This window comes from Perca flavescens, chromosome 21 (genome assembly GCF_004354835.1).
Source record: "Perca flavescens isolate YP-PL-M2 chromosome 21, PFLA_1.0, whole genome shotgun sequence".
NCBI classification, from domain to species: Eukaryota; Metazoa; Chordata; class Actinopteri; order Perciformes; family Percidae; genus Perca; species Perca flavescens.
This window is the reverse complement of record NC_041351.1, coordinates 24,006,271-24,020,612: the sequence shown is the minus strand read 5'-3', so window position 1 is coordinate 24,020,612 and position 14,342 is coordinate 24,006,271. Positions and strand designations below refer to the sequence as shown.

The following is a 14,342-nucleotide window of genomic DNA, read 5'->3' as shown; positions in this document are numbered from 1 at the left end:
CACATGGCTTTCGAATCATAAAGACCTTTAATAGAAAGACATGGACAACATTTTCATAAATATTAAATGTAGCTGCCAAGATTTTATGTTGAAAAACATGTAAAAAGCAGTCCAGAAAAATACAGGAAGGTCTGTCATGCTCCCAGTCAGTGTAGAGTAGCAACTGTAGCAGCCAATGCCCTGACACTGCAGTGAGACGGTTTAAGCAAGACACGCTGGCATTTTGTGATGAGTGGTAGATGGGTGACGAGACCCTGGACCCCTGTAGAAGTTTAGAGGATTGATCCCCTCGTCAAAGACAAATCCATCCCCAGAGGGAGCCTGATACCCACAAAGAACTTGAAGGGTGGTATGATGCTACATGTAGTAATAATGCATAATGGAATATGTAGATAGTCCTACTGTACAACATTTCCAACTATTCTAAGTGTACTCAGGTTTGTGTAATGATGAATTGTCCCAATCTAAAATACAAAATTCAAGGAAAAATTGTATAAAAAAAAAATACCCAAGAAATAAAATTGCCACAAAAATGGTACGATAAATAGGATCATTTGTCTTGACAATGTTGCCATTAGCCGCTTAGGCCCTCTCTCCCCTTATCCTACGAGCCAGCTGGATATCTTTGGGCATAATTGTGACACGTTTGGCGTGGATTGCGCACAGGTTGGTGTCCTCAAACAGACCCACCAGGTAGGCCTCACTGGCTTCCTGTGAAAAGAAAAAAAAAAAATTCAGAATTAGGTTCATAGCGACTTTGCCACTAGTACCAAGAATCCGACTATTTGATGATTTTACATGTTATTTACCTGAAGAGCTCCAATGGCAGCACTCTGGAAGCGCAGATCAGTCTTGAAATCCTGTGCAATTTCTCTCACAAGACGCTGGAAAGGCAGCTTGCGGATGAGCAGCTCGGTGGACTTCTGGTAACGACGGATCTCCCTCAGAGCCACAGTTCCAGGTCTAAATCAAAACAATTTTAGCGTTACTAAATCTGTGGCCAACGTTAGTCATAGTACACTTTTAGAAAAATGTATGCTACATATTTAAAAGTTTAGGAATAAGAATAAGTACTACACCTGTAGCGATGGGGCTTCTTGACTCCTCCCGTGGACGGTGCGCTCTTCCTGGCTGCCTTGGTAGCCAGCTGCTTCCTTGGCGCCTTTCCTCCAGTGGATTTACGGGCAGTCTGCTTGGTACGGGCCATCTCGTATTTGCTAAAAAAATAACAAAAACAGAGTTGTATTAAACTCTGACTTGTAAATTAATGTTGGTAACGTTACTTAACGTAGCAGCACCAATCCGTACGGATCAGTCATTTGCTAAGATAAGATGCTAGCCCTGCCTAGCATACAAGCTCCCCTCCCCCCCCGGTTGCGAACACTGGGAGGCGTCGAGTTTGCGCCGGTAAGCTCCATAAACGCTACATTCGACTACCAGCAAGTCCTAAAATAAACAGCACAATAAACCGACTCCGCGCTAAATGCAGATCAGAGAAGAAGTTAAGTTAACTAAATAACGTAGTCGCCATGAGCATTTACAAGGACTACACACTCGCCATGGTAACCAGCGACATTGGTGTCAAAACACTTGGTTCCTGAAACGTTACCAGCCCCGCCAGTGAGCAATTGCTTTTCGATTTCGCCATTTTATAGTTTCGCATTTCACCCCCACACGACATTGCCTCGATTGAGCTCAGGCAACATTAGCTAGCTTACACATAATTAGCTTATCGTTAGCTAATGGTCATCTTTGTATGAAATACACAACATCTCGATGATTAATTACAGCTAATCTAACTTGTTTAATAAGTCTAGTTTAACTTGAACGAACTGGGGATGTTTTACTAGAAACGTCAACTGTAAGATTCTATTGTTCTATTTTTAGCTAACGCTAACGTTAGCAAGTCGCCATGTTAGCCTATTGCAAAACAATGCCTGGAAACAGAAACGCAATCCACAGATACATATTACATTGACAACGAATTCACGTAACGTTACATTGTCGACATAATTATATTTACCTTTAAGACGTCGGTTGATAAGAGGCAATTCGCCGTAGCTGACAGCTTCTCGTTGGCGACCAGTGAAAACGATTTGTGTCGTGAGGAGGGGTTGAGGCCGAATATAAATACTTAGTCGTGACGTCATGCTGGTAACACACTACACTCTCATTGGTTCACCTTTCAAAGATGACATCTGTTACAGCCAATCAATGAATAAGAAACCACAACCATGAATGCTCCTTATTTTGCCATGTTTCAGTTTTATACAAACCAGTTGTATATATCTCTATAATGTATTATCAAAGTGAATGATCTAAGCATAAAAGTGTTTCGTGATCGGCACAATCATTACGTTTTTTAATTATGATTGGACGTCATGTCCCATCCGCCAGTAAACCGAGAGAAGAAGAAGAACTCCATGTCCCATAGTTCCATGTTGTCCCTTTGCTACTACTTCCTCCTGCCTTGCGCAAGCTCACATCGTTGTAGAATGCGGATTTCGAAGCTAGTAAGAATAGCTAGCCAGTAAGCTAAAAACAAGGTTCTTGTTGTTAGGCTTGAAACGGCTAAAATGTCTAAAACACACTCACAACCCCCGTCATTTTCGGCAGCGACGACTACCGGGGGACCCTCCTCGTCCTCTTCGTCTTCGCCCGCAGGGGGCTCGACATCTCCTGCAACCGTGTTAAACGTGCAGCCTGAGAAACCTCAACATTACACGTACGTAGCTAGTTTGCTGGATTAGCTAGCTAGCTAAGTGTACACAACCTCACGTGTATTTGCATATACCAAAAAACAACTAAATTGTATTTGAAAAAATGAGTGAGAGATGAACTTCATATTCTTTGAAATGACTGAACCAAGGATATTGAGCGATAATGTGTTCATTAACCGGAGCAGGTCTCGATAAAGAGGCCTACCTTATTTACTAACAGTAACGTTAGCCATTTCTTAAAAGCTTTGTGGCACAGCATTATTTTAGTTATGTATTTGTGAATATGTCTACCTGCTGCATAAACTTAATGCAAGTTAAGTTACATTATATATTTGCCTTTGTTTGTCACAGCAGATAATAAGACGGGTAGGAACCCTTGAAAAATAGTCACGTATAAGCAGATATTGAATCTACTGCAAATACATTTTAATACACTCTTGCTTGTTTAAGAAACAGTAAAAGGCAGTACTGTAAAAGGAAGTAACACTTTCTAGAAATGTATTTCCCTCTCTTTTCGCTAGTTCTACCATTCTTACTGTTGCTGCTCTCTCCCAGATATCTGAAGGAATTCAGAACTGAGCAGTGCCCCCTGTTCGTACAGCATAAATGTACACAACATAGGCCTTTTTCCTGTTTCCACTGGCACTTCCTGAACCAGCGGCGCCGCAGACCCATCCGCAGACGGGATGGGACCTTCAACTATAGCCCAGATGTTTACTGTACGAAATATGATGAGGGAACAGGCACCTGCCCTGATGGAGATGAGTGAGTGCAACTGAGATTTCAGTATTGTAAAAGACTGCTTTACATCATGTTTGCATTGGTTATCATTAGACCCTCAATAGAGCCTACATTTAAGATAAACAATCGGGGACCTTTGGGGAAATGTTATCCTTGTTTTTGCACTGAATTGCATTAACGGCACACACCATATCTGGGAAGAAGTTAATAGTGACTGTTTGTGAAACGTCTGTGTAAAGAACGCACCGTTTAACTTTTTGTAGTCTACAGCTACTTGGCCTTCAGTTAGAACCCCCAAAGACCTTGGTGTCTGGGGGTTCGCAGAAGCCTCTTTAACTCTAAATGGTTAAATCCTGCTGGTATCCAAATTATTGTCCCTGTCTCATCTCTAACGTCTGTTAGCTTTTACATTTAAATACTGAATTGTTCAAGTGAATTACCAGAATGTTTGGAACATTGAATGACAAAGGACCTTTGGGTGAAAGACAATTAAGTAGTGATTGAGGATACACCCTATCCACAATGATCAGTCAAGTTGAACACCACATTAGCACCTGAACATAGCCATTCTCCCCCTCTGTGGGACTCTTTTTTTTTTTTTTTTTTTTTTTTTTTTTTTTTTTTTTTTTTTAAGACTCAAATGTGCTGAGCCATTATTGTCTGTATTACACAGTCTTGGTGACAACAGACAAGGGGAATGTAAATGTAAAAAGATGGAGGGTCAGACTGGAATGTATTTGATACATGCTAATTAACCACTCATGGTGGAGTGCTAAGTGGACATTTCAAATAATTCCTGTTAAAGATCTCATCTCAAAATGCCTAGTTGTAAAGAAAAGAAATTACCATTTCGCTGATCTGGGAAAAGTGGAAAATTACCTACAGACTGTAAAAGAGGAAAAGTTTAGCTGCTAAAAAATATTCTGTTATTTTTATGTATTTCAGGCAAGAACCATAATATTTTGTGAATGTTGAATTCTTGCAATGTTTTACAATAAAACAAATGGGAAGAACTTTTAGTGCCAGGGCTTTGTGTATACTGTACACTATTTGCCTTAAAAGACCTGCATATCTTTATGTTTGTATCCATGTTTTTTTCTTTGTTCCAGATGCCCATTTCTTCATCGGACAGCAGGTGACACAGAGCGCAGATACCACCTCCGCTACTATAAGACGGGATCATGTATTCATGAAACAGATGCGAAAGGCCACTGCAGCAAAAACGGCTCCCACTGTGCCTTTGCACACGGATCACATGACCTGCGCAGCCCTGTTTATGATATCAGGTGCCAAAATAACTTAATTAACATGCGTTCTGTCCACAGCTAATCTTGCATACTACTGGACCCATCAGCCTAGTATTTATTTTGCACATTAATTTATGACGGTATACTCAACAACCTCTAGTGGTTAAGGTGATGCACATTAAAAAAATAAATAAAGTGACTGCACTGTATACCATCATTAGCCACTTTCCGACCAAGTAGTTATAGGAAAAGTCCACTTCTAAGCAGATCTACTAACTACTCTTTTCCCAAAACCGTGGCCATAGGGACTGGTAGGAGGGGTAAGGGAGTGATGCAAGCACGCAACGGTCTTTATAGCGTTAAAATCAGAAAACAAATACACCAAAAAAGATTAACTGAACTAAATACTAAATCTAATGTATATAGCATGTTTGTCATAATTTAAACAAGTCTCCTGAAGAGAAACCGGTATCTCTCTCTCCCCCGCCTCTGCCTGCTGCGCTGTGTGTGTGTGTGTGTGTGTGTGTGTGTGTGTGTGTGTGTGTGTGTGTGTGTGTGTGTGTGTGTGTGTGTGTGTGTGTGTGTGTGTGTGTCTGTGTCTGTGTCTGTCTGTCTGTCGTTGGTCTGTCTTTCTGTCTGTCTGTCTGTCGTTGGTCTGTCTGTCTGTCGTTGTTGGTCTGTCTGTACCAGAAACCTGACCCTCGTTGACCTAGGTCCCTATGCTGAAAAGGGAACAGCGAAAAGACCCTGCTCTGAAGTAGGAGCTGAAGGAGTTACAGGAACTGCGGCCAGAGGAACTTAAAAATCCCCAAATTGGTCCAGTCGGAACATGAGAAAAAAAGGGTTCTAGGAATTTTATGTTCTAGGAACTGCAAAAATCCCTCCGGTCGGAAAGTGGCTACGGTCGGGGATTGACTAGGCTAAAAACAAGCCTTACCTGTCGTTTGCAGGCCACATTTTGGCCTTTGTCGTGGCTCAAAAACTAAAATCCATAGAAAAGTTTGGTCTCATTTTGAATATATGTTATAATCCACTAAAGTAAGACATGATATGACATAAATAAGTCCATGTTTTTGTTATCTTCGCTGCCATCTTGACTGTTAGAAAGCCAGGAAGGACAATTGATTCAACCCTCCTTTTTTAGAAGAGGAGAGGGAGACACACTTGGTGGAGATGTGCATTCTGCTGTGTACACTTTTCTTTCAGTTTCACCACATTATCAATCAACCTTTTGACAACCTTTCTGAATGTGTATTTGTGCTGTAGTTGTTTACAGAGTCTCTTTACACTTTGAATTTTACAGAGAAGTGCAGGTAATGGAGTCACAGGGAGGCTTGGGACCCACAGAGGGAAGTGGAGGAGATGGACAGTCTGGACAGGCAGCAAGTACAGCCCTCATAGAGAAGATCCTGAGTGAGGAACCACGCTGGCAAGGTAAATGCTAAGACCGAAAAAAGCCTTGTGTTAAACTACCGCAAGGTGCTGCATTGGTGGGGATGTGTTGTTTATGGTACTGGTGAAACATGAAATATGCTGTTGGAAGTCCAGTTTGAGTAACAGATCCATGAGTTTGGAGACTTATCAGACGCCACAAACACTGCACACTGGTCTATAATACTCGGAGACAGGATTCTACAACTCTGGAGAGTTATCACTGTGGCAACTGCGTTATCTTTGATTGCGGGGTAAACTGCAGAAATATGGCATTCATGTTACAAATTGTAAAAAATTTACCAGGAATGTGAAAGTTGAGCCTACTTTTTTGTATGGGTACCCCCACTGCATCGCAGTAGTGGCTTCATTCAAATGAAAGAGAGGGTAATGTTTGGTCTAACACTGGCCTTACTTAACCCTTAAAATGCAGTAAAAAAAAAAAAAACAGCCTCACCCCCCTTTCTCTGTTTGAAGGATGACCAATCATTTTACTGTCAAATATCTTTATCGGGTAACTCTTAATCGGCCCTCACCATCTGCTTGCCTTATTTTCTCCTTCTGTGTCTCTGTGTTTTAACTCCTTAGATAACAACTACGTGCTATCCCACTACAAGACAGAACTCTGTAAGAAACCACCTCGTCTGTGCCGCCAAGGTTACGCTTGTCCATACTACCATAACAGCAAAGACAGGAGGCGAAGCCCACACAAGCACAAATACAGGTGCTCCATTACATCTTATATAAGGAAAATACTTGAAGATCATGGTATTGTTTTTGCTGTATATTTTTTTTTATTTTTCTAAATACTTCTTATTGATCCCCAGTGGGGAAATTACAATTTACACTCTGTTAGAAATCACTACACGCAGGCCTGAAATACACACACACACTGGCATCACTCCAGCTACCAATCCACACTCCATACTTTGGTCCGTACGGGGACTTGAACTAACCCCCCGGTTCCCAGCCCAACTCCCTACGGACTGAGCTACTGCCACCCCAAAAAACTTTTAACAAAGTTGGTTATTTTTCTTTCTGCCACAGAGCGTTGCCATGTCCAGCTGTAAAACAGAGCGAGGAATGGGGGGATCCCAGTAAATGTGAGGGAGCAGAGGGGTGTCAGTATTGCCACACAAGGACTGAACAGCAGTTCCACCCAGAGGTTTGTCTGGTTCGTCAAATACCTTATAGAATCTAGACCGGAAATCACAGGAGATAGCATATAAACATTTGTGATTTGTTACTTTGTCACAGATATATAAATCCACAAAGTGTAATGACATGCAGCAGTGTGGCAGCTGTCCCAGGGGGCCCTTCTGTGCCTTTGCTCACATTGAAAGTAAGTATCCACAATACATTTCTAAGGCCCTGTCAACAACCACCTAGTGATTCATTTTACAATTTAACATTATATTTTCAATTCTGTTTTTTTAAACCTTCTCCAGGGCCCTTTGTTCCAGAGGAACCACCATTCCCCACACCAAGCTCCCCTCCACCCCCCAGACCTCCAGACCCTCTTCCTGCCCAGGAAGCATCTTCAAGTCCCAGCAGACACAACATGGGGCCTGGGCCTAGTTCTGGTTCTGTTTCAGACCCCTTCTCCCCATCTGCAGGGTCATGTGTAGCGGAGCATGGATTGCTGGGTAGTGTTTTGTCTCTGTGTGCGGACAGGAGCGGGAGAGCTGAGCCCGTGTCTCCTTGGGCAGGAGAGGGAGGGTACGGCAGAGCACCTGGATTTGAGAGGGAAGATCAGGTGAGAAGGACAGATAAGAAATAGGGGGAACCTGGGCCTTATGAGATAATACTAAATGAAACGAAAGGAAAATCATCTGTTGAATGATGTCATAGTTAGTACAAAAAGGCTTACACTGCATGTTTTCATGTCGTCAGTCTTATATTGCTTGTGGTTTCAGGCGAAGCAAAGGAGTTTTGCTCTTGAGCAGCGCAGCAGAGAATTTGCAACAGCACAAAGCAAACAGGTACAATTACAACTTCAAACTCAGGGGTTTCTGTTGTTTTTTTTTAATTGTTTTTATGCAGAACATTTGAATTTAAAAATGAAAATTCTTAGAAAATTCAAAACTTTAGTATACTTTGAGCTGGTCCACATACTTTTCTTGACAATAAAAATCTTGCTGCAAGGACACAAGAATAAACTAACCCCTGTTCCTCAAAATACACATTCCATATCTGTTCTCCTTCAGGACTTGTTAGTGTTTCTGCCTGTGGGAAGCCCTTTGAGTCTGTCCTCCAGCATCCCTTCCAGTCTGGCTGCCACCCCGCCCAGCCCAGCCCCTCTCGGACCCCCGGGATGCAGCATCTCCTCCGGCATGAACGCTAACGCCCTGCCCTTTTACCCCACCAGTGAGACTGTAGAGTCAGTTGTTGGTAAGTGAAAAGAACTTAATTCTGAATCCACATGTCAAACAGTTGTCAATACAAATAGGAAATAACTGTTTAGCTGACAAATAGTTCTTGTGTTGTATGTATTATAGAGTCAGCCCTGGATGATCTCGACCTGAACGATTTTGGGGTGTCTGTGTTGGAGAGGAGCTTGGAGAGCAGCTCTGCTCTGCCCAATGTTGGAGTTATGCTGGGTATTTTAAAGACACAAGAATAAAAACACAGAACTACATGCCATTTAAATATGAACACACCATTTAGCACTATGCATATGTACATAAACATAACTCATCCTAATTATGTGTCTCCCTTTTATAGGAGGTAGCCAGTTTCAGAGTTCTGCCCCGGTCAATATCCCAGGATCCTTTAGCAGCACTGCTCCCTTTAGCTCCCCTTCACCATCTCCCCCAATCAGGCCGCACACTTCACCATTCTTTTCTACTCACCTGTCACAACCTGGCCAATCAGAAAGCACCTTCTTGGGACCATCACATAGCTCTTTAGGTTTGTGGAATTTGATTTAAGACATCAAGTTGGGTAGTGAGGGATACTATGATTTTGCTTATATTTATTCTTTTCTTTGTAGGTCTGAATGGTATGAGCACTAACATCTGGGAGCATTTTCCATCAGGCCAGGGTTCCCCTGGTACACCCCCCACACTTCTGCCCTCTGGCCCCGGTGCAGAGACTTCCAGGCTTAAACAGGAGCTGGAGGAAGCTCATAGGGCACTGAAGCAGTGGGGTCACAGCTGGAGACACACAGCTCAGGTAGGTAGGTAGTGGGGCATGTGTGCATGCATGTCTGTGAGATAGCTGGTTGAGTTTGTGCAGTGCCATGCATGTGTGTACATAATGCAAGAATGTGGAAATGTATTACCATTTTCAATGGGTATTCTGCCTCTTGTAGTCGTGGGCTGCACTAAAAGCAGATGCAGAGGAGTCACGTGCCCATGCAGCACGGTTAGCCATGGACGCAGAGAGAGCCAGGCAGGCTGAGGAGGACGCACAGAGGCAGGCTTCTCTCCTACAGGAGGCGATGGAGAACTTAAGGAGTGGAGACAACCCCCATCTAGCACTGCATCAACTTCAGCTACTTCACCGACTTCCCTTGGAGTCAGTCCTCAGTTTGCAGGCCCAGCTCTGTAGCTGTTTACATGCCGTGGAACAGGTAATACCACAGATTCATAACTTACATGTACCTAAGGCCTGCATGGGGAACCTTAACATATATAACCCCAACATGGTGTGTTCTGATTTGGTTGTTTTTCTTAGAGTCCATGATTGTATGTGTCAACACTAGCACTGTAGTTAATTAGTGCTTGTGTGCATTTAAAGCGGTGATAGAATGATTATATAGGGTATTTCACACTGTTCCTTATGGTCTCCTAATGGGGTATGTAACATTGGTTGGGCTGATAATTGTCTGGTTGATATTTTATTGGCCCTTATGCATCCCTGTGTTTTGGCGCTATTTGTAACGAGCTTTTCTTCCGAATATGGTATGTGCATGAATATTTACAAATCATGGATAGTTAGCTTCATTTTCGGCGTAATTAGAGTATATTTACAGTTTGAATTTCGTCACGCCACTTATATAACCTCTACCCCAAGGTCTTATAAAGCTAACAATGGTGTCCGATTTCAATTTTATAAATGTTTGTGAATTTCAGAGGAATTCTAAGAGGAGGCTAGCTAGCTCTCATTGATAGAGGTACATCCAGCCGCAGGCTCTATCAATGAGACTTGCGGACAAGAGGCGTTTATTTCACCGATCATTTGTTTAAATAACTCAACACATTATAATTACACACATTATAAGATTAACTGGAACCTGTGGTAAGAGATTGCTGGCGTAACAAGCTCGCTAACCGCGCTCTCACTCACACACACCGGGCATTTAGCAGGAAGAGGGGAGCTGCAGGCCCTGGAGCTCTGTCCAGGTAGCGGCGTTTGGTAGTCCATTAACCCACAAAACAGTGACTTTGCGCGGGTATGGAGTGCCGTGGGCTGACAGCCGTGACGGAGCTCAATCGAGCTCACAGCAGGCCGGGGTCTGTGAAGGAAGGCAGGCCGGGTGGCAAGGCAGCAACACAGGCAGCACCAGCGCTGAATTCCGACACACAGTCGGACAAAATTTGCAATTAGACATCAATTTTCGTAAAACGGCCCATATTTGACCTCAGCATAGTTGATTTCTCGCATAAAAAAGTCTCAGAAGTGAATTTAATGGTAAAATAGCAGATGAACAATGTATACAATTTCTGAGATCTGCCCGACCTAGATTCAGAAGACTAACTGATCTCAGGTCAGTTGTGTGGCCTATGTAAATGTTGGGGCGTGACAAAGAGAGAGACTAGAGCCAAATGAGGAGGAGCCGCTGAGTTGATGTCAACTAGGCGGATGGTTGAGATTTGTCTGTTTTCAGAGGCAGTTTCAAATTGTGAGATTTGCAGATGCAAGAGGTGTCGATGGGATTTAGAGGTTCTATGTATGTCCTAGTTACCCACTAAACTGTCATTATTCAACTATGACGAGGTAAAATCGGTTTTGCATTCTATCGCCCCTTTAAAAAAAAATAATTAGGTATGGAAGCGTATGGCTGCCTCATGATAAATAAACACAATTTAAAGTCTGCATATTAGCTATACATTTCCTAAGTCTCTTAAAACTCAGAACCGGATTATAATTCAATATTTTAATTTAAACAATGCTAAATGTTGTTTGAATAGCAGCAACAGTAATGTTTACAACAGCAAAGATAAACTCATTAATATCTCACAGAAAACAATTAAATAAATTAAGAGTAGATTTATATATAATGGTCTTATTCCATACACTGTGCTCAATAACAGCAGAACCTCACTATGTCTCAACCCAAGCATGAAGAACGTATTTCTCAATGTATCTGTATCCTCATGCAAATATGAGTTTCACGTTATAACAAACATTAATCTCATATAATCAGACTTAACACGTTTTTTATTATTATTAACCCAAGCATGAAGAACATATTCCTCAGTGCATCCGTATCCTCATTCAAATATGAGTTTTACGTTATAACAAACATTAATCTCATATAATCAGACTTAACACATTTTTTATTATTTTTGCGTGGTGGAGTAAGGTCTGGCTCCTCAACACATACATTAATCACAAATTAATCGCACATTTGTTATCTGTTCTAAATGTACTTTAAAAGGTATATTTTTTCAAATTTTAATGTTGAAGTGGTGGGCCCTATTTAAGACTCAACTACTCCACTGGTAACTCAGTTCAGATCGACAGGAACGTTACGTGCAAATAACTTTAGTCTTGTGGGTGCGTGCGTTAATCACGCGTTAAGAACACAAAGCAATAAGGCCCGCCTTATTGCCTGGTGCAAACTTTCTTCACTACTTGCCATTTTCAGCGTGTAGCTTGCTAGCTCAAAGTTTGTTGTTTTCCGAAGGGAATAGAGTTAAACAACAGCAACACACAGAGAGCGAAAGGCGAGGGACATCTGGTGGAACATGCGAGGCAATTATACTGAAAATGTTCGTTGATGTCGTAGATCCAGACTATTTTGGCTATAAAATAGTCTAGCGATAATGTCTTGATTATTTTTAGTGTTTAAAGTGTAAAAAATAATGACGAATGTCTATTGCGTGTTCGTGGAGCACCAAATGTTGCCTTTGAGTTGCTTACTTTGTCATTTTAGGCTGGATTTTCAGGGAGGAAAAAAAAATTCCTTTTTTCTTAACTCTTTCTTTTGTTTTTCTTTGTCACTCCATAGCTATATTTGTTGGTGTTTGTTGACTTTGATTTTTAGTTTTACTTCACTCACAAAATAGTGATGAACTTCCAAGTGTGGTCCCCTTATTCATCCAACATTCTTCAATTTAAGAGCTCTAAATATTTCCCTCTATGTTTCCCAAGGTGGTGTACAGGAAACAAAGGCAGTGCTGTGTGACGTGTGGAGAGCAGGGCTCAGTGTCCCTGCCCTGTGGCCACGGACTACAGTGTGAGAGCTGCTCCACCTCTACAGAGTGCCCACTCTGCCCTGAACAGACACTGGAGCAGCAGCTCTCTTGACCCTACAACCCACTCAGACCACCAGAGATTTCAGACCAGTCAGTCCTGATTCCACAGATGCCAGCCTTGGATCTCAACCGCCATTCAAAATTATGTCGAGGTCATTTTATAATGTGGTAACAACACAAGCGCTGATCTGGTTTTGTATTTTTAAGATGACGTTTACTGATGAATGACCAGCACAGGTCGCTAAGGTCGTAAAAGCTCTTAATGTGGAATTTAGAATTAATAATTTTTCTAGTGGTTACACATGGACCACCAGTACTTTTTTAACGAGTTAATGCTCTTGACCAGCAACACTGTTCTTTACCCCTGTTCTTGATCTGTAAAAATAATAAGACCTGCTGTTATTTCTTCTCTTACCCTAACTATAAAACATTTGCATACATAGTTCTAACTCATATTTTGATATGTTTTAAAGCACAAGCAAAAGTATTTCTGGAGTTGTATCTGTCCATCTGGATGGCTTCAGTGTGATTTGCTAAGTTTTAAAGATGTTCACTATCAACTTAGTACAAAAAAAGGTCAATGGCATTTGGTTTTTGGCACTTCAAAGCTCCAAAACATTTTTATATGAAATTGAACAGTTAGGTCTCTTTTCTGAAATCACGACAGTTACTCGTGATAATTCCCAGTCCTCATCAACCACAATAACATAATCCACAGTTAATAGCAATCCTTATTACGAGCGGTTTAACTGACATCTATTTTCCACTAAAGTAAGTCTAACTGTACATGCCATATACAATGAAGTAAAGCAATACTCAAAAATAAGATTCATATGCTTTGTGACAACACATGTGAATGTAAAACTACAGCGGTTTTCTTAACTGAGCTATAACTAAGTGATGCTTGGTGGCTGAATAATATCATTCTGGTACACAATGCTGTGTGTCTACATCCAATCAGGGTCACATGAGTAACTGTTATCATTTCTGGAAAGAGGCAAATGGTGTTGTATGTGACCGCAAAGATCTCAAAACCTTCTGGATGGATGGATGACACATCAGGTTAGCAGTTAGCAAGGTTTTGGGCTGTCTTACCAAAATCAAAAGGTCTGACTGAAAACACTTAAAGGGCATATTTAGCGTCATCCAGACAATTATCCTATCATGCTACAGCCAAAAGGGGGCCATCATACCAGTCTGCTAGTAGCACTAGATTATATTGAATTTTGTGTTTAATTTTTTTTTAGCAAAATCTGTTTAAAATGGTCAATTACTGTTGTAAAATAACAGAAAATATTAAAGATGAGTAATATTTGTTTAAATATAAAACAGATGGCCTCTGTTAAAGCACTCAGGTTTTCTCTAATATTCTTCTACATAAACTGAAAGAGGAAAGCATGTTAACACAATCAAGGCAAATGTACTCTGTCAACTTGTGTAGTATTTGAAATTACATATTTTTTCATTTTTACTTAAACGCTTTTCATGTTAACTCTTTAACAAACTTTGTTAAAACCGGCCCATTTTCTGTTTAAAATCAATGTCTGACAGGTTTCTCTGCCAAATTTTTTACATTTGTAGTAATCTTTGACATTTCACAGTGTGTCAAATGTAGTCTACTATATAATATATATATAAAATTATATATATATATATTTTTATATATATATTTATATATATATATATATATATATATATATTTTTTTTTTATATATATATATATATATATATATATATATATATATATATATATATATATATATATATATATACACATG

The 14,342-nt window shown here is 40.9% G+C and overlaps 2 protein-coding genes across 3 annotated transcripts; one reads left to right on the top strand and one right to left on the bottom strand.

Annotated features, from left to right (window-relative positions):
* Nucleotides 1–8: 8 nt before the first annotated feature.
* LOC114547760 (histone H3.3) lies at nucleotides 9–2,130 on the bottom strand. The gene is made up of 4 exons (XM_028567132.1): nucleotides 2,024–2,130; nucleotides 1,080–1,217; nucleotides 810–963; nucleotides 9–711 (listed from the first exon to the last, which is right to left on the bottom strand). The coding sequence occupies exons 2-4, from the start codon at nucleotides 1,205–1,207 to the stop codon at nucleotides 583–585; spliced, it is 411 nt and encodes a 136-aa protein (XP_028422933.1). The 5' UTR covers nucleotides 1,208–1,217; nucleotides 2,024–2,130; the 3' UTR covers nucleotides 9–582.
* A 290-nt stretch (nucleotides 2,131–2,420) lies between these two features.
* Nucleotides 2,421–14,171, top strand: unk (unk zinc finger). 2 transcript variants are annotated; one of them, XM_028567122.1, is made up of 15 exons: nucleotides 2,421–2,725; nucleotides 3,276–3,485; nucleotides 4,571–4,747; nucleotides 6,012–6,142; nucleotides 6,728–6,863; nucleotides 7,187–7,304; nucleotides 7,397–7,481; nucleotides 7,588–7,895; nucleotides 8,056–8,121; nucleotides 8,347–8,530; nucleotides 8,638–8,739; nucleotides 8,864–9,049; nucleotides 9,132–9,313; nucleotides 9,453–9,713; nucleotides 12,461–14,171. In XM_028567122.1, exons 1-15 carry the CDS (start codon nucleotides 2,577–2,579, stop codon nucleotides 12,614–12,616), a joined length of 2,451 nt encoding a protein of 816 aa, XP_028422923.1. In that variant the 5' UTR covers nucleotides 2,421–2,576; the 3' UTR covers nucleotides 12,617–14,171. The 2 variants fall into 2 exon arrangements, with proteins under 2 accessions (XP_028422923.1, XP_028422924.1); XM_028567123.1 differs by lacking the exon at nucleotides 12,461–14,171 and having other exon boundaries at nucleotides 9,132–9,317; nucleotides 9,453–9,634.
* The last annotated feature ends 171 nt before the right edge of the window (nucleotides 14,172–14,342 follow it).